Source organism: Agelaius phoeniceus, chromosome 5, assembly GCF_051311805.1.
Source record: "Agelaius phoeniceus isolate bAgePho1 chromosome 5, bAgePho1.hap1, whole genome shotgun sequence".
NCBI lineage: Eukaryota > Metazoa > Chordata > Aves > Passeriformes > Icteridae > Agelaius > Agelaius phoeniceus.
The window spans coordinates 7,147,308-7,163,981 of record NC_135269.1 but is presented as its reverse complement, the minus strand read 5'-3'; the positions used below and the strand labels follow the sequence as shown (position 1 = coordinate 7,163,981).

Sequence of the window (16,674 nt, the reverse complement as noted above, 5' to 3'; positions counted from 1 at the left end):
CCCTTCTAAACCCCTACAGGCCCCTGGTCTCCCTCAGCCACTAACAAAATACAGCTACAAAGAATTCACAGCAACTTGCAGAACAGGGCAGGATTTCATCTACTGAATAAGGTGAAAGAAATAAGCCCCTCTCAGACTGCTCTTGCTCAATGAATAACCACACTTGTACCTGTTCCAGCTTCTGGTCTGACCAGTTCTTCTCTGTACCTTAAAATGACATTCAGACAGAGCTCAGGTTTGTGCATATGTCACCAGGCAGGAATCCTCCAGTCTCTCCACTCTCTTTAAAAACAATTCTCAGCACACAGGAACTGAATTGGTCTGAACTGGAGCATGGCAATACAGAGACTTCTTGGTTTCCTAGTTCCATCTATGGTGGAATCACAGACTAGAATCACAGACTGGTTTGGGCTTGAAGGGACCTTAAAGCTCATTGAGTTCCAAACCAGCTCCAACTCTACACTTCCAAACTCATCTAATTCCATGGGCAGAGACACCTTCCACTATCCCATGTTGCTCCAAGCCTTGTACAACCTGGCCTTGAACAATTCCAGGGATGGGGCAGCCACAGCTTCTCTGGGCAACCTGTGTCAGTGAGAAGAGGTAGAGCTGGCTTCCACTCAGCTGTTATTTTATTTTGCCTTTAGCTCTATGAATGAAGGGTTCAGGCCAACAAATTTATGTTCTTAACCTGTGCTGGCAAGTCCCATTCTTCCCCTGCTGACCTCAACCACTGCTTGTTAACTCACAGTGACACATTCAGTACTGGTTGATAAAAAGTAAGATGTTTGCAGCACTCTCTGTCATCCCTGGATGGCACAGAGCAACCAACAATAATGCAAAATTATTATCTCTGCCAAAGAATGCACTCTCCCTTTTACTAGGTAGCCTTCAAATTGTGCAGCAAAGCAAGTGTCACTGTGAGGAGGAAAATGGTAATTCCATTTCCTGGGTTGGGATGAAGTTCTGTCCAAGTTGGCAGAACTTGACTGGGCATGAGGAGACCATTACAATTCTCATCAGTGGGTCCTTTACAGTGATCATATAATAACATAATTTTGTGTATGCTTATAAAAATACAGAATCAAATAGGTCACATCAAACTTCTTAATGCACAGCCAGTGCTTGAAATGAGCTTTCCAAAAAAAGGCAACCATTGCTGAAGTGACATTGTGTTGTATTTTCTCAGCAACACACATGGGATATCACACGTGCATGAAAAGGCTCAGCTCTGTGATGGCTCACACTAAAAAGTCAACTCACTCTCCTATTTTTGCTTTCTGCTGGCTCCTATTCAGTGGTGAGGCTGTTTTACAGCATGTGGCCTGCTTAAGGTTGCACTCTGTAACTTAGATAAAAATGTCTGTCAGCTCCCCAGAAGTCCTTGCTGGCATCTTGCAAAAACAAACTGCCATTGTTGTAGACCATAGCAACTTGATTTCCTCCAGCTTTAGCCAGTTTCATGAACCACAATTATACTTGCTGCTGCCATGAAGTCAAAAGTATTTTCAATCTACCTCTCAGATGACTGAATATAATAGAAGCAGTTTTGGAAGGAGTATCTGGAAATCAACTTACTCTTTCTACATTTTCATCCATTATTCATACTAAGGGATCTGTGTATGGAAATTCATATCAACCTTTTCCTTCCCATATCTCAAGCTTTTCCTTTCAGAAATGATGAAAATTTTTACTCCTAAAATACAGCTGCCTAGGTGTTTGCTCACATATATAACATACATATGTATATATGTATATACATATATAACATATATATGTATATACATATATAACATACATATATGTATATACATATATAACATACATATATGTATATATGTATATACACATATATATAGATAAATATATATCCTCACAGCAGGATATATTTTCTTCATGTACAACTGATTTCTTGGCTAATAGAAAATTGTGCTAATTAACAGTTTATATAAAATAGATACTTATATAAGGTCACTGATTAAATCCAGACATTCACAAAATCAATTTATTGAGACAGCTATAAGAATCTCAAAAGGGTAATATTGGCAAACAGCCTGAAAAAACAAGAATATTCCATCTTCAAAACTGCAGTTCACTTCTGACTTTCAAGTTTTACCACTAACTAACAGCTATTATATTGCAGTACTCTGGATAATATTTCTTTCCCCCCAAATAGTAATAAATATTTCTATGGACAGCCACTGAAAAACAAAAAGAGGCACATCTGTGTGTGTGTTACTTATGAGCACAAATGTTAGGAAGCAGTGAAAAACCGAGCAGCTTAGTTAAGGTAAACTGAAAAGGCTTCAATAACAAGCAGGTCAGTGTATTTAAAGCCTCTCATAAGCACCTTTTTTTGAGTGATTAGGGTCAAAAGTATTTTGATCAGAACAGGCTGACCTCCCTGCTCATGTTTACCTTAACGAAATGGAACCTGTGAAAGGGCAGAAATGAAGCTGGAAGGAGCAGGAAGAGCTTAGGATGAGGTAAAAGCAAGAACAAAAGGAAGGGCTCTTGTCTGATGATAGAGCCAGTCAGAGATGAGGAAGACGATGATTCAGAGAGCAAAATAGAAGAGATTTGAATTTAGAACACCTTTTCAACACAAGTAACCTGAAAAGCAGGATTTGGAGTAAATTTTTTACTGGTAATACCCAGATAGGCATCTCCAACCCACTCTGCTACCCTTTAGCAGGTTGAATTTATTTGTTTTTAAGCACAGCTTACAAAGGTAAAGCACAATGTTCCCACTTTTCAGAAGCAGAACAAGAAACAGAATTTTCAAAAATAAAGATTAGCTCATACAGGAATCTCTCCTTAATCTAAAGGCAAATAACTCTGCTTGCATTTTTAAACACCTTGTTTTTCTTTGAAACAGAAGGAGAGTTATGACTAGGACACAGCCAACCCATGGAAGATTTTCCAGGTATAGAAAAAGTGGTATTAAACCTTCTTTGAAGTTTAACTCTCAATGAACTGGTTCTCCCCAGTCTCACTCTGTTCACCCTTTGTCCTGTGCTGAAAACCTAAGAGCCACAGAAAATCTGGCACCCTTCAGCATCTCTCTGCTGCATTTACATGCAAAGTTGTAGTAGCTGGAAAATTAAAATACCAATTCAAATAATTACAGAGGTACAGTAAATTTGTTTTTAACTGTCCATAATAATCTTCTTTTCTGTAACTATGAGAGTGGTGTTTTGTTTTTACTGATGAAATATCCTGAAGGAAAAAACCTGTTTGCTAGTATAAATGTAGAAGTTACAAGTCTGAGATATAATCAGACAATATAACAGTTCTCCCAAACTCAGACTGAAAGATGAATTTAAACAATTAATTACAGCAATGCAAACATGTCAGTTGAACTTTGTAAGCTACAAACTCCCTGGTATTTCTATGCACATTAAAGAACTGTTCAGGATCTCAAAGAAAGTAATTTTAAGGTAATGACAGGTTTACAAAGGAATTTAATTTAGGATAAGAGAAGACCCATTTCCTCTTTCAATATACTTCCATATGCTACAAATAGAAAGATTTATCAAAGAATTTTTCCTCTCAAATGTAATAAAGAGCTCCTTTAACATCCACCATGGCAGTCCAGCTTCCCTTGATAAACTGCACACTTTAGGGAAATTTTTTTTTTCCATCCAGCAAAATATCCTATTGCTTTTAAAACAAAAGTTACATTTTTTGGTGAGAAATTTTGTATGTGTAATTTGAAGGCAGAACCTTTCTAGTAAAATGGAGAAAACATAACAACATCTTAACAACTGTAGAGCCTGGGTGACTCCAAAACAGATTCAACAAAAATGTGCATCTACCAAGACTTACTAAGAAATCTAAGCAGTTATTATACCAAAGGATTCAGGGTGAAACTTTTTCCAGACAGCTTTATCCAAGGTGAAATTCAAGTAACACAGCCTGAAACCACAAAAACAGGCACTAGGAATAAGAATGCAAAATGAACTTTCTGGACATGACTTCCTGAAGGAGCCATGTTTGAAGAGCTATGCTGAGCTCTTTCTGCTTTGGAAAACTGCAGATGAGCCACTGTGGTTCCTTCCAGCCTTTCCTCATCCTCAGTGATTCTGGGATTTGTGCCAGGCAGGACTGGAGCACACAGAGAGTGCAAAGAAACTGTCTAAATCTCTTCAGAGAAACATTATGCAATGGATTCAGGCATCAGGTGTCCAGAAACAGCAGAACATACTGCAAAGCAGATGAAAGTAGAGACAGATCTGAACTGCAAACTTGTCCTCTGCTTCCCTGTGTGTGACCTGCTGGGAAGGCAGCAGATGAGGAATGTCAGAGGCAGGAGAGAAGCAGGGGAGCATTAATTTCATGTAGCACAAGAGCACCTGGAACAGCAAGAGGTCAAAACAATAAACAGAGCCACAGTCAGTGAAGTCCCATCCTCCCAGGTTGCTTTCCTCAATTTGCCATTGTTTACACTTCTTGATCCTAAAGCTGTAATTGTTGTCCTTGGTTCTCAGGCTGCAAAAGGATTGTTTTGTCTGACTACCCTATGAAGAGAACTTGCTAACACTTTCTATGAAGGTCAGAGTCACACACTAAGGCAGTACAAAATCTAAAATATAATGAGAGCTAGAACTTAAGGCATCACCAGGAGTTGCAATCCAGAAGCTGATGCAGCAAACTTTGTCACAGCAGGCAAGTCCTCCCTGTGCCCAGGTGCTACTCACTTTTCCATATCCCCCAATATGGATCACTGGTGAAAGCTCACATTAAGAGGTGTTATTATGTTTTTAAAAACCAAGTAAACAAAGTTTTATCCTCTAGTAAGTTTATGGTATAGCCATAAAATGTCAGCCTGTATCAAAAGGTGCAAGAAGTTCCACTTTGCTCAAAACACAGTAAAGACTCTCATAGTATTTTATTTTCCTCTCATTCGAGGCCATAAATTACAAGTCTACCCTCTGAGAGTCTCCAACTTTATCCTCTTCTGCTACAGCTAAAATGAAGGATTAATCCTAGAAGTGGTTGCACAGCTGTGCTTTCCAGCAAAGAAGAGTCACCTGGGACAACAACTCCTTACTAGGTTTTCTCAGGGCTGCTTTTCCACTTAGGGAAAGGTAAATTTCCCTGCCCATCCCACCACATCCAACAGTGCCCATTACCAGATCTGGACCATGGAAATAAAATTCTGCCACTCAGTGCACTGCCAGGTGCAAACTGCAGGAATGCTGAAGATGTAAAACTTGTGGATATAAAGCATCCAATTGGGTAACTTAGAGGATACTTACCACCCATTGTTCCTCCACATAGTTTGTTAACATTGTGCTATCATCTATATTATTTCATCATTTTAGGATATATTTATATGTACATCATGTTCTGCAGGACATAACTGAGAGACTATGAAACATTTTCACTACTCCTTTTGTTTGGCTGTTATACTTGCTAAAAAGAATGTGCTTTTTCTTATATAATCATTTGAAAACCTATTTCACGTGTTCAGTATAAAAAAGCTGACATGACTCCATACAGGAAAGACATTTGATTTCCAGATGCAATTATCAGAAACTTACAAAGAGCTGATGATTAGATGACAGAAAATCACAGCTCAGTCACTGAACACTCTTGTATTACTTGAAGAGATAGATAACTCTGCTTAAGTACTACTTATCTTCGTTATAAGATTATTTCCCTCTAATAGCAATCTATTTTTGAAAGTTTCTGCTCTTAAATTCCAGGAAAAAAATCTCTAATATGAAGCACAATGCCATTTATATTAAAATCTTCCCAACATTTCAGTAATTTGCATAATTTATTTTCTCAACTATAGAGATTTTCATAACAGGCTTGCTAGCCTTGTCTCTGTGCTTAGAATAAGCCCTCCAATTTGATTTAACAAGTGTAGAGAATTGATGAGGTACTTATTTCAGTTTCCTGAACAGATTTCAGTGGAAGCAAAAGCTCTAAAATCTGATACAATGACTAGAGTCTGAATTCAGATTTCTGACACAGCTCTTTGAATAGGCACTTGCAAACCAGTAATATTTATTATTTTAGCAAATAGAATATAACCACAGTTCACAGTTAACTTACTCAGAATCCAGTTCATGGAAGCCTACTTGTGCCCTTGTTCACTTCTGAACCATTTAAATATAACCTAGAAGCTCATGAGGCCAGTTCCATTTAGATACCCTGTGAAAGCAATGCTGGCATAAATCCATGAAACCCCCACACCTTTTCTCATGAGTCATATTCAAGAAACAGAATTATTTGATAAAGGATACAAGGATTGTTGTCATCAATGCTGCAATTGTCCAGAATCAAGGAAATGCCATCCAAGTCATACACCTAAAAAAACCCAAAAGTTTAATTAAACAGATACTCTTTTATTCTCAATAAAATACTCAACAATACTAACAATGTTTCATGCAAGAAATATATATGTTTGTTTCATCAAAAATATTAAAACATGTTAACATGAATTGCAGAGTAAACCTGGTCTTTTCAGCATATCACAAAACAGTAACAAGTGGGCTCTAATTTCATATTCTCCCTTCATTTAGCAAGTGTTTGACTGAGGTATTTTCTGTTTCTGACACTGAGCCAGATAAGCCAGATTTAAGTGAGCACCTCACTTAAATCTCCTGCTTGCTTCCAGAAGGAAGAACTACCAAACCAAAAAATAGGAGCAAAAAATAGGAAAAAAAAGAAGTTGAAAAATACACCTACACACACACACAAGTTTGGATGAGACCACATCTGCTGTACCTTCAGTAGCAATGTGTTACTTGTACATACCCAGCACAAATTCTTTATTTCAACAAAGAGCCCTGGATGTTTTTCCTTTGAGAAAGTGCTCCTTATGTTACTGGCAAATGAGCAAGGATGAGATCTGGTGCCTTTTAGTTCCTTGTGCATACACACACATGGGAGTTCATGAATTGCACTGCTACATTGTGTGTGGGTATGAGATAATAACATATAATCCTAACAGACTCCTAAACATACACTTTACCAAGTACTTGGGACAAGCTGATCTTAATAATAAACATGGAGCATTAATTATCTTATGGAAATATGTTCCATAACAAATTTATGTAGACTCCTAAGGTACACTGTAACATCACACATGCATATTTATAGCTTCACATGTCCCTTCCAACCTCAACCATTCTGTGATAGCCAAGCTATACTTGTCCAAATCTTAAATTCTTTAATTTCTTAAAATTTAATTTTAAACCAAGAACTGCCAGTTAAAGGAATTTAATGTAATGCCAATTTAGGCTGTGACTTGATGATGTGTTCTCTCTTCCATCTTTTTTGCCCCAAACAAGATGCATTTTTAAGTACCAAGGGAAAAAAAATAAATCTCAAAATTTACACTGCAGGATCATCAGCTTTCTGCAGCACAAGTTTAGTGATAAGAGGGGCAAGTTGAGCAGGTTTAGATGGGAAATCCCAAACAGCCCATGGATCAATAAAACTGAATTCAGAGACAAAGATGAGCACATGCCTCTTTTAAGTTCCTTTTCAGATAATGTTATTGCAGAGTCTCAAGCTACATGAGAAAGCAGCAGTGACAGACAAACAGACAGGCAATGCTTACAGGCATAAGAAGCAAAGAGCACTGCTAGGTCTTAAAACCCACCTTGCACATCTGTGCTAACATGCCTAACTTTACCTACATGAAATACAGTGAATAATACAAGTTTAAAAATATCCATTCTTTCCACTAAATGTTTGTGTTTTCTCCAAAGGCCACGCACCGTGCACAGTATCACACTTCAAAGCTTGAACAAGCAGTGACCTTTAAGCAACACAGCACTTGCAAATGCCTGGGAAATGCTGGTTCTTTGATGTGCAGGCTGTAGCCAAACTCTGATGTGCCTGCAATGCTCCCTCCTATTTCCCACCAGTAGAAAATAATTGGGATAAAGTGCTGTCAACAGAAACCAACCATGCAATAATATGCTCCAGTTTGATTCAAATGAGATGTCTACTTAACAGAGTAAGCATTTGGGGAAAGTTCAATTCTAATTAGGATCCATCCACATTTCAAAAAGTTACTGCAAGAATATGTCAAGATTCCTTCAAAGTTATGTGGGAACAGCAGCAGCAAACCACAGCCTCAGTGATACCTTCATAGATAAACAAGTTGCTAACTACCACTGCATTGCACCTCCCAGCCTGGAGTTTCTTGAACATCATACAATTCAAATGTACATACAATTTGCAGGAGTTAGGCACAGCTTTTGTCACCACAATGCCAGCTTTGGAATGTCACCTATGACTTACTACACAGGGAAATGGAGCAAGGAGAAAAATCTTACAATGTACCTACCCAAGACAAACTTGCAAACACCAAGTGACTCATGAGATGAAAAGCTCAAATCCTCAGCAACCACTACTAGAAAAGTTCCAGTCCATGCCAGCTGCTCCTGAACCTCCAGTGGTCCACTGAAAACACATTTTATAGCAACCAACAATTTGTGCTCTGTAATGTGAGCCAGTTCACCAACTGCTCTGCACATAGCAGAGCCACCTGTGCAACAGGAGTGCCACAGGCAGTCAGGGGAAGAATCATTGTCCAGCCCAGTGTCTCACTTGCATTGCTGAGAGTCTTTCAAATCCTGTTGCTCTCCTTTCCCTTCCTCCCAAACCAGCACATTTTGCAAACATTGAGAAATCATCCTGTACATCCATTGGAACTACACTGCCCAACAGAAAGTGCTCTGGGAACTCTTCCAACTAATTATTGCGCTCAGAGTTCTTGCTTTGCAGAGAACTGTCTGTGAAATGCTCAGTGTAGATCAAGCAAGGAGAGCTTTTGCAGGGATCTTCTGCAGGGCTTGGGGAAGGAGTTAATATTGCACAAAACTCTAATCTTATTTTAAATATGGTATGAAAGTCACACTAGAATACTAAATTATGCCAAAGAAAAGGATTCCAATGAAATATACACTGGGGATTTGTTGTCAGTCTTTGGCCACCATTAAAGACATTTTTAAGCTTTACTCCTTCTGAACGTACCACGAGACCACATAATGACTTATGTAGTGAGAAATCTGTCCTTCAGACCCTGACACCTAAATTGACTCACATGAGTCAATTTTTCTCCAAGACCTCCTCAACAAATAGTTAATGAGTGCTTAGACACCTGGGCAGAATCCAGCATTCAATGTGGGTACCAGAAGAGCTCAGTAAGAGTAGGAACACAGCAGCTGTTAGGTTTCCAAACAGGCTTCTCTGCATCTATGATGATACTGAAAAACATTACTTCATTTATTTAATTTCTGAGTCTTGGTTTTGGGCTTTTTGTTTGTTTTTCCAAGGTCCACTTCAACCAAGGCAACATCTACAGAACATTCTTCCACCTCTATACCACCTAGGGAAGCATGTATTTAACATTTTAATGTCTGAAACTCAGAAACCAGGGCAACAAAATCTGTTGCTCCTGCTACGTTAACTTCAAAGATATTAGCTCTCTTTCAACATTATTTCCCAGAGAGCCATGAGGTTTATTTCAACTCTCTCAAAAGTGGAGAGCCTTGCCTCCTTCTTGGAGGTGAAAAAAAAAATTAAAAAAATCTTGGAATCTAAATGTGGGGTACATTTGTGATGTCCTAAACCTTTCCTCAGAGAAGTAGTTTAGGAAAAGAGGGTTTTGGCCTTCTGGAAGAGGAAGGGAAGAGGAAGGTTCCAAGCACACCATTAGGCCTGAGCCAAAATAAGCAGATGCAGAGTGTCCAGCTGAAAGGAGAGGGTAACAGGCTAACTCAGCTGCTGAATCATTTTTTCAACTAGACTTTCCAAGAGCAAAACACAGGAGTTTCCAGCCATTGGGGTGATAAGACAACCACTGGAGAATTCAGAATAGGTTCCCACCAGAGACAGCAGCAACACAGCTGGAACATTTGCTTTTTCAACAATGCAGCTTTCCTGTACAACTCCTAAACCAGAAGCCACAACAAATGGATGCTGCCATGGGAAGCAGGCTGTTTGCTCTGGTATGGTTTAGATCTGTGACTTGATGTGGATGAAGCAGGTCCAACACAGACTCATTTTGCTTGAAACACACAATACTCGCTAGGGTAGACTTTGCCTCTCCTGGCAGCAGCAGTGGAAGAGAAAAATGGTGCTAAACATAATCCATTATTCAGCACTGCCCTGCAAATCAGGTGAATTTGTACAAATTTGCACCAACACCACAGTATACATTTATCTACTTCTAGTCACACACTCTCCCATTCTCAGTCCACAAACCCCAGTAATCAGACAATCTTTGTTTGCTGATTTCCAACCACTGCTAAAAAAGTGATTCTTAAATCTCTTGTCTTCTTTCAAAAAAACTAGATAGAAATTAAGAGTTGTCTCTAGTCTCTTATGTGACTAGAGACAACTTCTACAAGACCATCAAAACTTCAAAATGTATTTAGTTCTAAAGCAAAGTGAAAACTGAAGACTTCTCAGTTTGAATTACTGAAAAAATACAGGGATAAAGATTGAACAAAAAAAAAAATCACATGATACCTATCAGCCTTTATAATCACTGTTGTAATAGGAAGTTCCAAGTCAGTCTGGCAAGCTGCCACTGTTTTGGTGGCTACAGTATTTTTGTCTTCCATGTCAAGCTTTAAAAAGCATTTAATGAGTATCTCAATTAAAATGAGAGTGTTTGTTTTGTGGGTTGTGTGTACAGGCTTGTTATTTTTTGGGGATATTTTTTGTTTGTTTGCTTAAAGTTTTGTTCTCTCCCGTTTTACATTTTATATTACATCAGAATAACTTTTCTTCTGGAACAGAATTCCAGACAATCCATAAAAAAATCCTGATTTTGAAAATCACTGACATTGACAGAAAAATAGATTACCACTGACTGCTCCTGTTGAAGATTTCCTCATTACTGTTCTACACTAGTGATCACACACTCTTCCAGGCAAATTTATTTCTGCACAACTGAACTAATGTCACAAACTACTTCAGCAACAATTTTACTGAGACAACAGTCACACATTTTACAAATAGAACTCCCTAATGATTACGAACTTTGCCTGAAGAAGATACTCTCTTGAAATCAGAGTATCCCAGACAGACTAAGTGATCTCTCATACACTGAAATGAAACAAAGAAAATAGAAGACTTTCAGTGATGTATTTAATGATTTGGCAGTATTAAAACAAGGGAAGCTGTGGCATGAGAGAAACACTTTTCAATAGAAAAAATGTTTCAATACATTGAGAAGCTTTATTCAAGTTAACATTCGTTAATGAATGAATGTTCACCCTGAGAAAAAAAGGTGACTCTTTCCCCAAATGTAATTTTCCACATTTGATTTATTCTTTTAAAATCAATTTTTACTTGGTTTCTCATCAGCTGTGTGTTCTATAATCTCTTTCTTTAATGAGAAGCAGAGATATACTAACAAAGGTGTTCTGGATTGCCAGCCAGTTACAGAGTGGCTAGCAGCACTGTATGCAAATATAAAATCTGGAAAATGCCACTGTATATGAGCATGACAAAGAAGTCTTCTCTGTTTTTTGAAGAGAAAAGTATCAATCTAAGGTTTGTAAACTGACTGAATGCAAGTGTTGGTCTTTAACAGGCTCAGGTTGGACAGGGCTTGGAGAACCCTAGTGGAAGGGGGATGAGAGAAGCTTTAAGGTCCCTTCCAACCCAAAGCATTCTGGGATTCTATGACTCTGATCAGCTTAACCAAAGAAGTGGGGGAAATCCCTGTGTATGGATATTATTGAAAAGTCTAATGTTTCTCACACTGCAGAGCAGAAAGCAGTTTACTTTCGTTTGGGGTCTTTTTCACACCTTTTATATACTCAGGATTAATTCCTCGATGATTCCAGAATTTTGTCAGTAATGGTGTTTCATTTTTAACTGCAAAAGAAATCTGAATTATGATCTTTTTATGATGGCTCATCATTTTTGACATTTGCAACCCGTTTTGCTGATGTAACTGCAGTTAAAAGTAACTCACAGAGAGTTTTTCCACTGACAATTTTTACAAAGTGTGATTCTGGCAGCATAAACTTTTTGTATCTTTTCCATGATAGTTTTTGAAAGTCCCAAACAGCCAAACCACAAAAGAATTCAGAAAACAAGCTGAATGATACTCTGGGTTACAGCAGTATAACAGTTTAGTATTTGCCCCCTTTCAGCAATTATCTACAACCACAGCAATAAATAAAAGCAGAATAAATCCTTGCACCTTACACTGCACCCCATCACCACTGGAGACATCAAATGACACAGTCCACTTGCACCATAACACAGCTCAGATCCACAGAATCACTAACATTGAAAAAGACTTCCAAGATCACCAAATCCAACCTGAGAGTGATCCCCACCTTGTCACCCACACCAGAGCACTGAGTGCCATGTCACTGAACACCTCCAGGGATGGGGACTCCACCACCTCCCTGGGCAGCCCCTTCCATTGCCTGCTCAGCCTTTCCATGAAGAAATTCCTCCTGATGTCCAACCTGAACTTTCCCTTGAGGCCATTTCCTCCCATCCTGTCCCTTGTTTCCTGAGAGCAGAGCCTGACCCCCACCTGGCTGCCCCCTCCTGTCAGGGAGTTGTGGAGAGTGAGAAGGCCCCCCCTGAGCCTCATTTTCTCCAGGCTGAGCCCAGCATCTCCTAACAGGACTCAGAGAATGCTCAACTGCACTCTAAAATACCACTGCTGATCCTGAATGCCTGCCCACCCTGGACAAGCAGATAAATGCACTACTTAACAAACCTCTCAGTGGGTTGGGAGCTGTTTTTATTTTGAAAACTATTTTCAAGAAATAACCTACTGGATAGGTTAGGAACCAGTGAATGTCATGAGGTTATTACAGGAGCAGGGCAGAGCTTGAAAACCACATGTGGTGATCCAAGAGGTGAGCAAATGAACTAGCAATGATCTGCCAAAGGTTCACCCACATAGAACATTTTGAGGTGCAGCTCTCCACTACCCAAGCCAATGGGACCCAAGGTTTAATCCCTCCCAGTGTGATCAAAAAAATTACAATAACCATTACAGGAGATGGTGGAACGCAGGGTGGAAGGAAGGACAAGACCTTAATCAACCTCATCTGAGGTGAACAATACACTGGTGAAGTCTGAAGGCTGCAATAAACTTGGGTTGATACAGCTCATCCCAGCAGAGCTTCTGAGTTCATGAGCAGAGACAGAGCTGGGATGTCAGAATTTGGCACTGCCTTGCTGCGTTTTTCAGGCGGTCCCGGGGGCAACTCCTGAGAACCTCCACTCCTCTGGGCAACACTCAGGAACTGCTGAGTACACAGTGCAGGCCATGGGCTCTGCCCAAGGAAAGGAAAGGCACTTCTGTGATTTGATTTTGGTGGGGGAAGATTGAGGGGAGGAAGAGGAGAAGGCTGGGATGTGCATGTGAACCATGCCAAACTCTGCAATTTGCCCTCAAACAATTGCTGTACCTACCATGGACTGGCCCAGCCCTCATGTGACATTGACACTGTTTCTTTGCTGACAATCCAGACTTAAGAGAAAGCTGAGCAATTATTCTCTGCATTTACCTGAAATTCTAAGAATACACATTTCCTTTTAATGATTCACCAAGCATAACCTTTGCACAGGATCAGACTCTCTTATTAAGATAAATTTAGCCACCTTGTTGAGATTAAGATCAGCTCTACATTTAGAAAACAAGACTCCTGATGTTGTGATTTATATGTCTATAAAAGCCATATATATGATATGCATGCTATACAAAAACTCAGGAATGCATGCTCTAGCACTAAATTTCATGCTGAAAGCTTGCTGATGCCTCAGGCTACTGAGCGAGATTATACATGAATCTGTACACAAGGAGATTGCATAGTTGGTTCTTAATTTGCCTCTAAATTACAACTACCAGAGGGTTTTCTGACTATTTGTGCCTCTAAATGTCTTGTAGTCTGGTAATAACAGCTGCAGGTACTACAAAAGTAAGATTCCCCATTTCTAGCTGAACTCCTATATCTATGACAAAATTTTCAAATTTGCAAAAGTGTTGTTCAAAGTTAAAGTTGTTTTAAAAACTCCATAATAAATGTATCCTTTCATAGGGTTAATTTACCTGAAAATACAAAATACTATTGCACTAATTATATATATATATATACTCAAGCACTAAGCCAATTCTTTATATAATTTTGAATGTTCTGTTTTGCTTTATTTATATTGTTATTTATTTTCTTGCCACAGATCATTAATTTGATGACAGCCTATAAAGACAAGGCTGTATACTTTAACTGAAAAATAAAGAGTTCTTGTTTCAAGACTGTTTCATTAGTCTACATTAAGCATATATACACCATATTATTAAAAATTATTCAAGGGAAAGCTACACAAGCACAGCCAAGTCCTCTTAGCAAGTCCATTAACAAGAAAAAAAATCTCATATGAACAGAGCTTGAGGGTACATTTCCATAGATGAAATTTGTACCATAATTAATGCAATCATAAAAACTAGAAACTTTTTCAAAAACCTTTGAATTCTGTAGGTCAATATTTTTTACTATTTTTAAAAAGAAAAAATCTCTATAGGAGCTTAAAAATAAACATTTTCATTTGAAGTTGATTTTCAAAGGAGCAGGTCAACACTTTTATAGAAATGCCTGCAGGAACAGGCTGACAGTAATGGTGGGTCAGAAGGTGAGAGGAGAAAAAGCCTTGAATCAGAACCTCAATCAGCTGACACCAGGTTGATCTATTGTAGGGGAATTATAAGCTTTTATTTTCTCAGCAGCTACAAATTCTAAAATACTTTTAAAAGAAGTGCATTGAATGGTAAAGTACTCATGAATCTGTGTAACTCAAGAGCTGGAACTAAGATGCGACACTCCCAACCACCAAATACTCAATTTGGATTGCCGGTTCCCAAAGAATGGGCAGTAGTCAGTGTCCTCCCAAACTGCATCTGCTTCCTGTGCCTGGAGCTGTGGGGAACAGGCAGAGCTGAGACAACAACAGACCTGGCTGGAGAATACTGTGGGAGTGACATTCAAGTAGCAGGGAATAAAAGTTAGATGCAGGTTAAAGGGAACCTACCAATTTATGACTAATTACACTGAGCTGTTGGCATTTTTGTTTGCAGGCAAAACACTCCCTTCTTTATTATTATTATTTTTAGCTACAATGCTGAATAATTGCCTGAAATAAAGGCCTTCAATATTTCCAAATAAAGGCCTTTGATATTTCCAAAGCCAAATGCACAATCATACATTTCCTGGACTCGAGGATGAAGAGATTTTTAGAAGCTGGAAACTCTCCTATGTAAAATTTCAAGCCCTAAACAGCTCCATGGGTAGCAACCTTCATTTTCTAAAAAGACAGGAAAAATTGATTTGAAGGTAAATGTTATAATTTCCCCTTATTAAAATTCAACATGTGTTGCCAGCTTCAATATGAATCCACTGAGCTCCATAATTGTGCTTTAGAACAGTAATTGCTAGACGAAAATCTAAATCCTTCTTATTTTGTTATAGGTAAGATTAATGTCAAGCCAAAGCTGACTGTAATGCTAAAACATGTAGAAAAACATGGAGAGACACTCATATTCAATACTTATTCTAGCTTATGTGCCAACCTGTTGTCTGCTTCCTTAGTGTCCCTCAGGCTGAGCCTATGGGGACCTGAACATGCAGTGACTCTCAGCAAGTGCTTCCTCTTGTCCCACTGAGTGACCCCCCTTATGAGTAAGAAGGAAAATCACACTGGTGGCACAGGTTTCTCTTTTGTTAGAGAAGAGTTTAGTGTCAGCATGTGTGATGGAAGCAATCAGTCTTGTGGTGTTACCCACTGGAAAGGCTTTGGGGCATAATGGAAGGAATCTTGCTAGCAGTCTTTAATTAACTAAATCTTAATACATACAATCAAGCCATCATCTTGGCTTTTGCATATCTACCTCATTCTGCATTTCACAAACAGTGGAGGATTAATGCAATATCTTCTTGTGCTCTGACTTTCAGCACAGAGATGACTTGACATACTTTGATCTTTCTCCCTCTGCTACAATATCTAAATATAGGCCATGCTCCATTCAAGGAACTTAAACCCAATTGTTTTTCCAGTGTCTTTATGAAATCTTTGGTCAATGTCTCTTTGAAATCCTTCCAGCAAACCACTTCTGCCATAACAATCTGAACACATCTGATTGACTGCAATTATGAGGCAAACTTGGAGACTCACAGTTCTAAACATTTAAATACTCATGAATGAGGCAATTCTTTGTCACTTCTTGATTGAAATACTCAACTTTTTTGGTTAAAGAATAGAAGGCTTTCAAACAGCACAGTTAATGTGAATAAGCATGCTGATGATATCAATGGACTGTAAAAGGAATATTAAGTCTGTTCTCTCTCAAAACACAGGCAGAAGATCCTGAATATTTATGAACCCCGTAAACAATGCAAGAATTGAAGATATTTTTCTAAAATCTCCTTAAAGACTGCAAGTTCTACTCTTGTCACCTGTTCTACCACTGCTTACATAAAAAGCTAAGAAGGTTTCTTCCAATCACTGGTTGGCAGGCAGATTAAATTAGTTGATAAAAGCATGCAGAAGTGACCACCACATATTTTTATATTATTGCAACCCTCTTATAACATCAGGGCTCTTTGAAGAGCCCACATTTCAAGCAGAAAAGATAACTAAATGGAGTTCTGCAAATAACAGCTGAAT

The 16,674-nt window shown here is 38.7% G+C and overlaps 1 protein-coding gene across 2 annotated transcripts in view; it reads right to left on the bottom strand.

Annotated features, from left to right (window-relative positions):
• The window catches only part of ATXN10 (ataxin 10), a 76,417-nt gene that overhangs the window by 10,688 nt on the left and 49,055 nt on the right, over positions 1–16,674 (bottom strand). For both annotated transcript variants that reach the window (XM_054631803.2, XM_077178245.1), the window contains one exon: positions 6,258–6,321. In XM_054631803.2, coding sequence (XP_054487778.2) covers positions 6,258–6,321 — 64 coding nt within the window. The remainder of the gene's footprint in view (positions 1–6,257; positions 6,322–16,674) is intronic.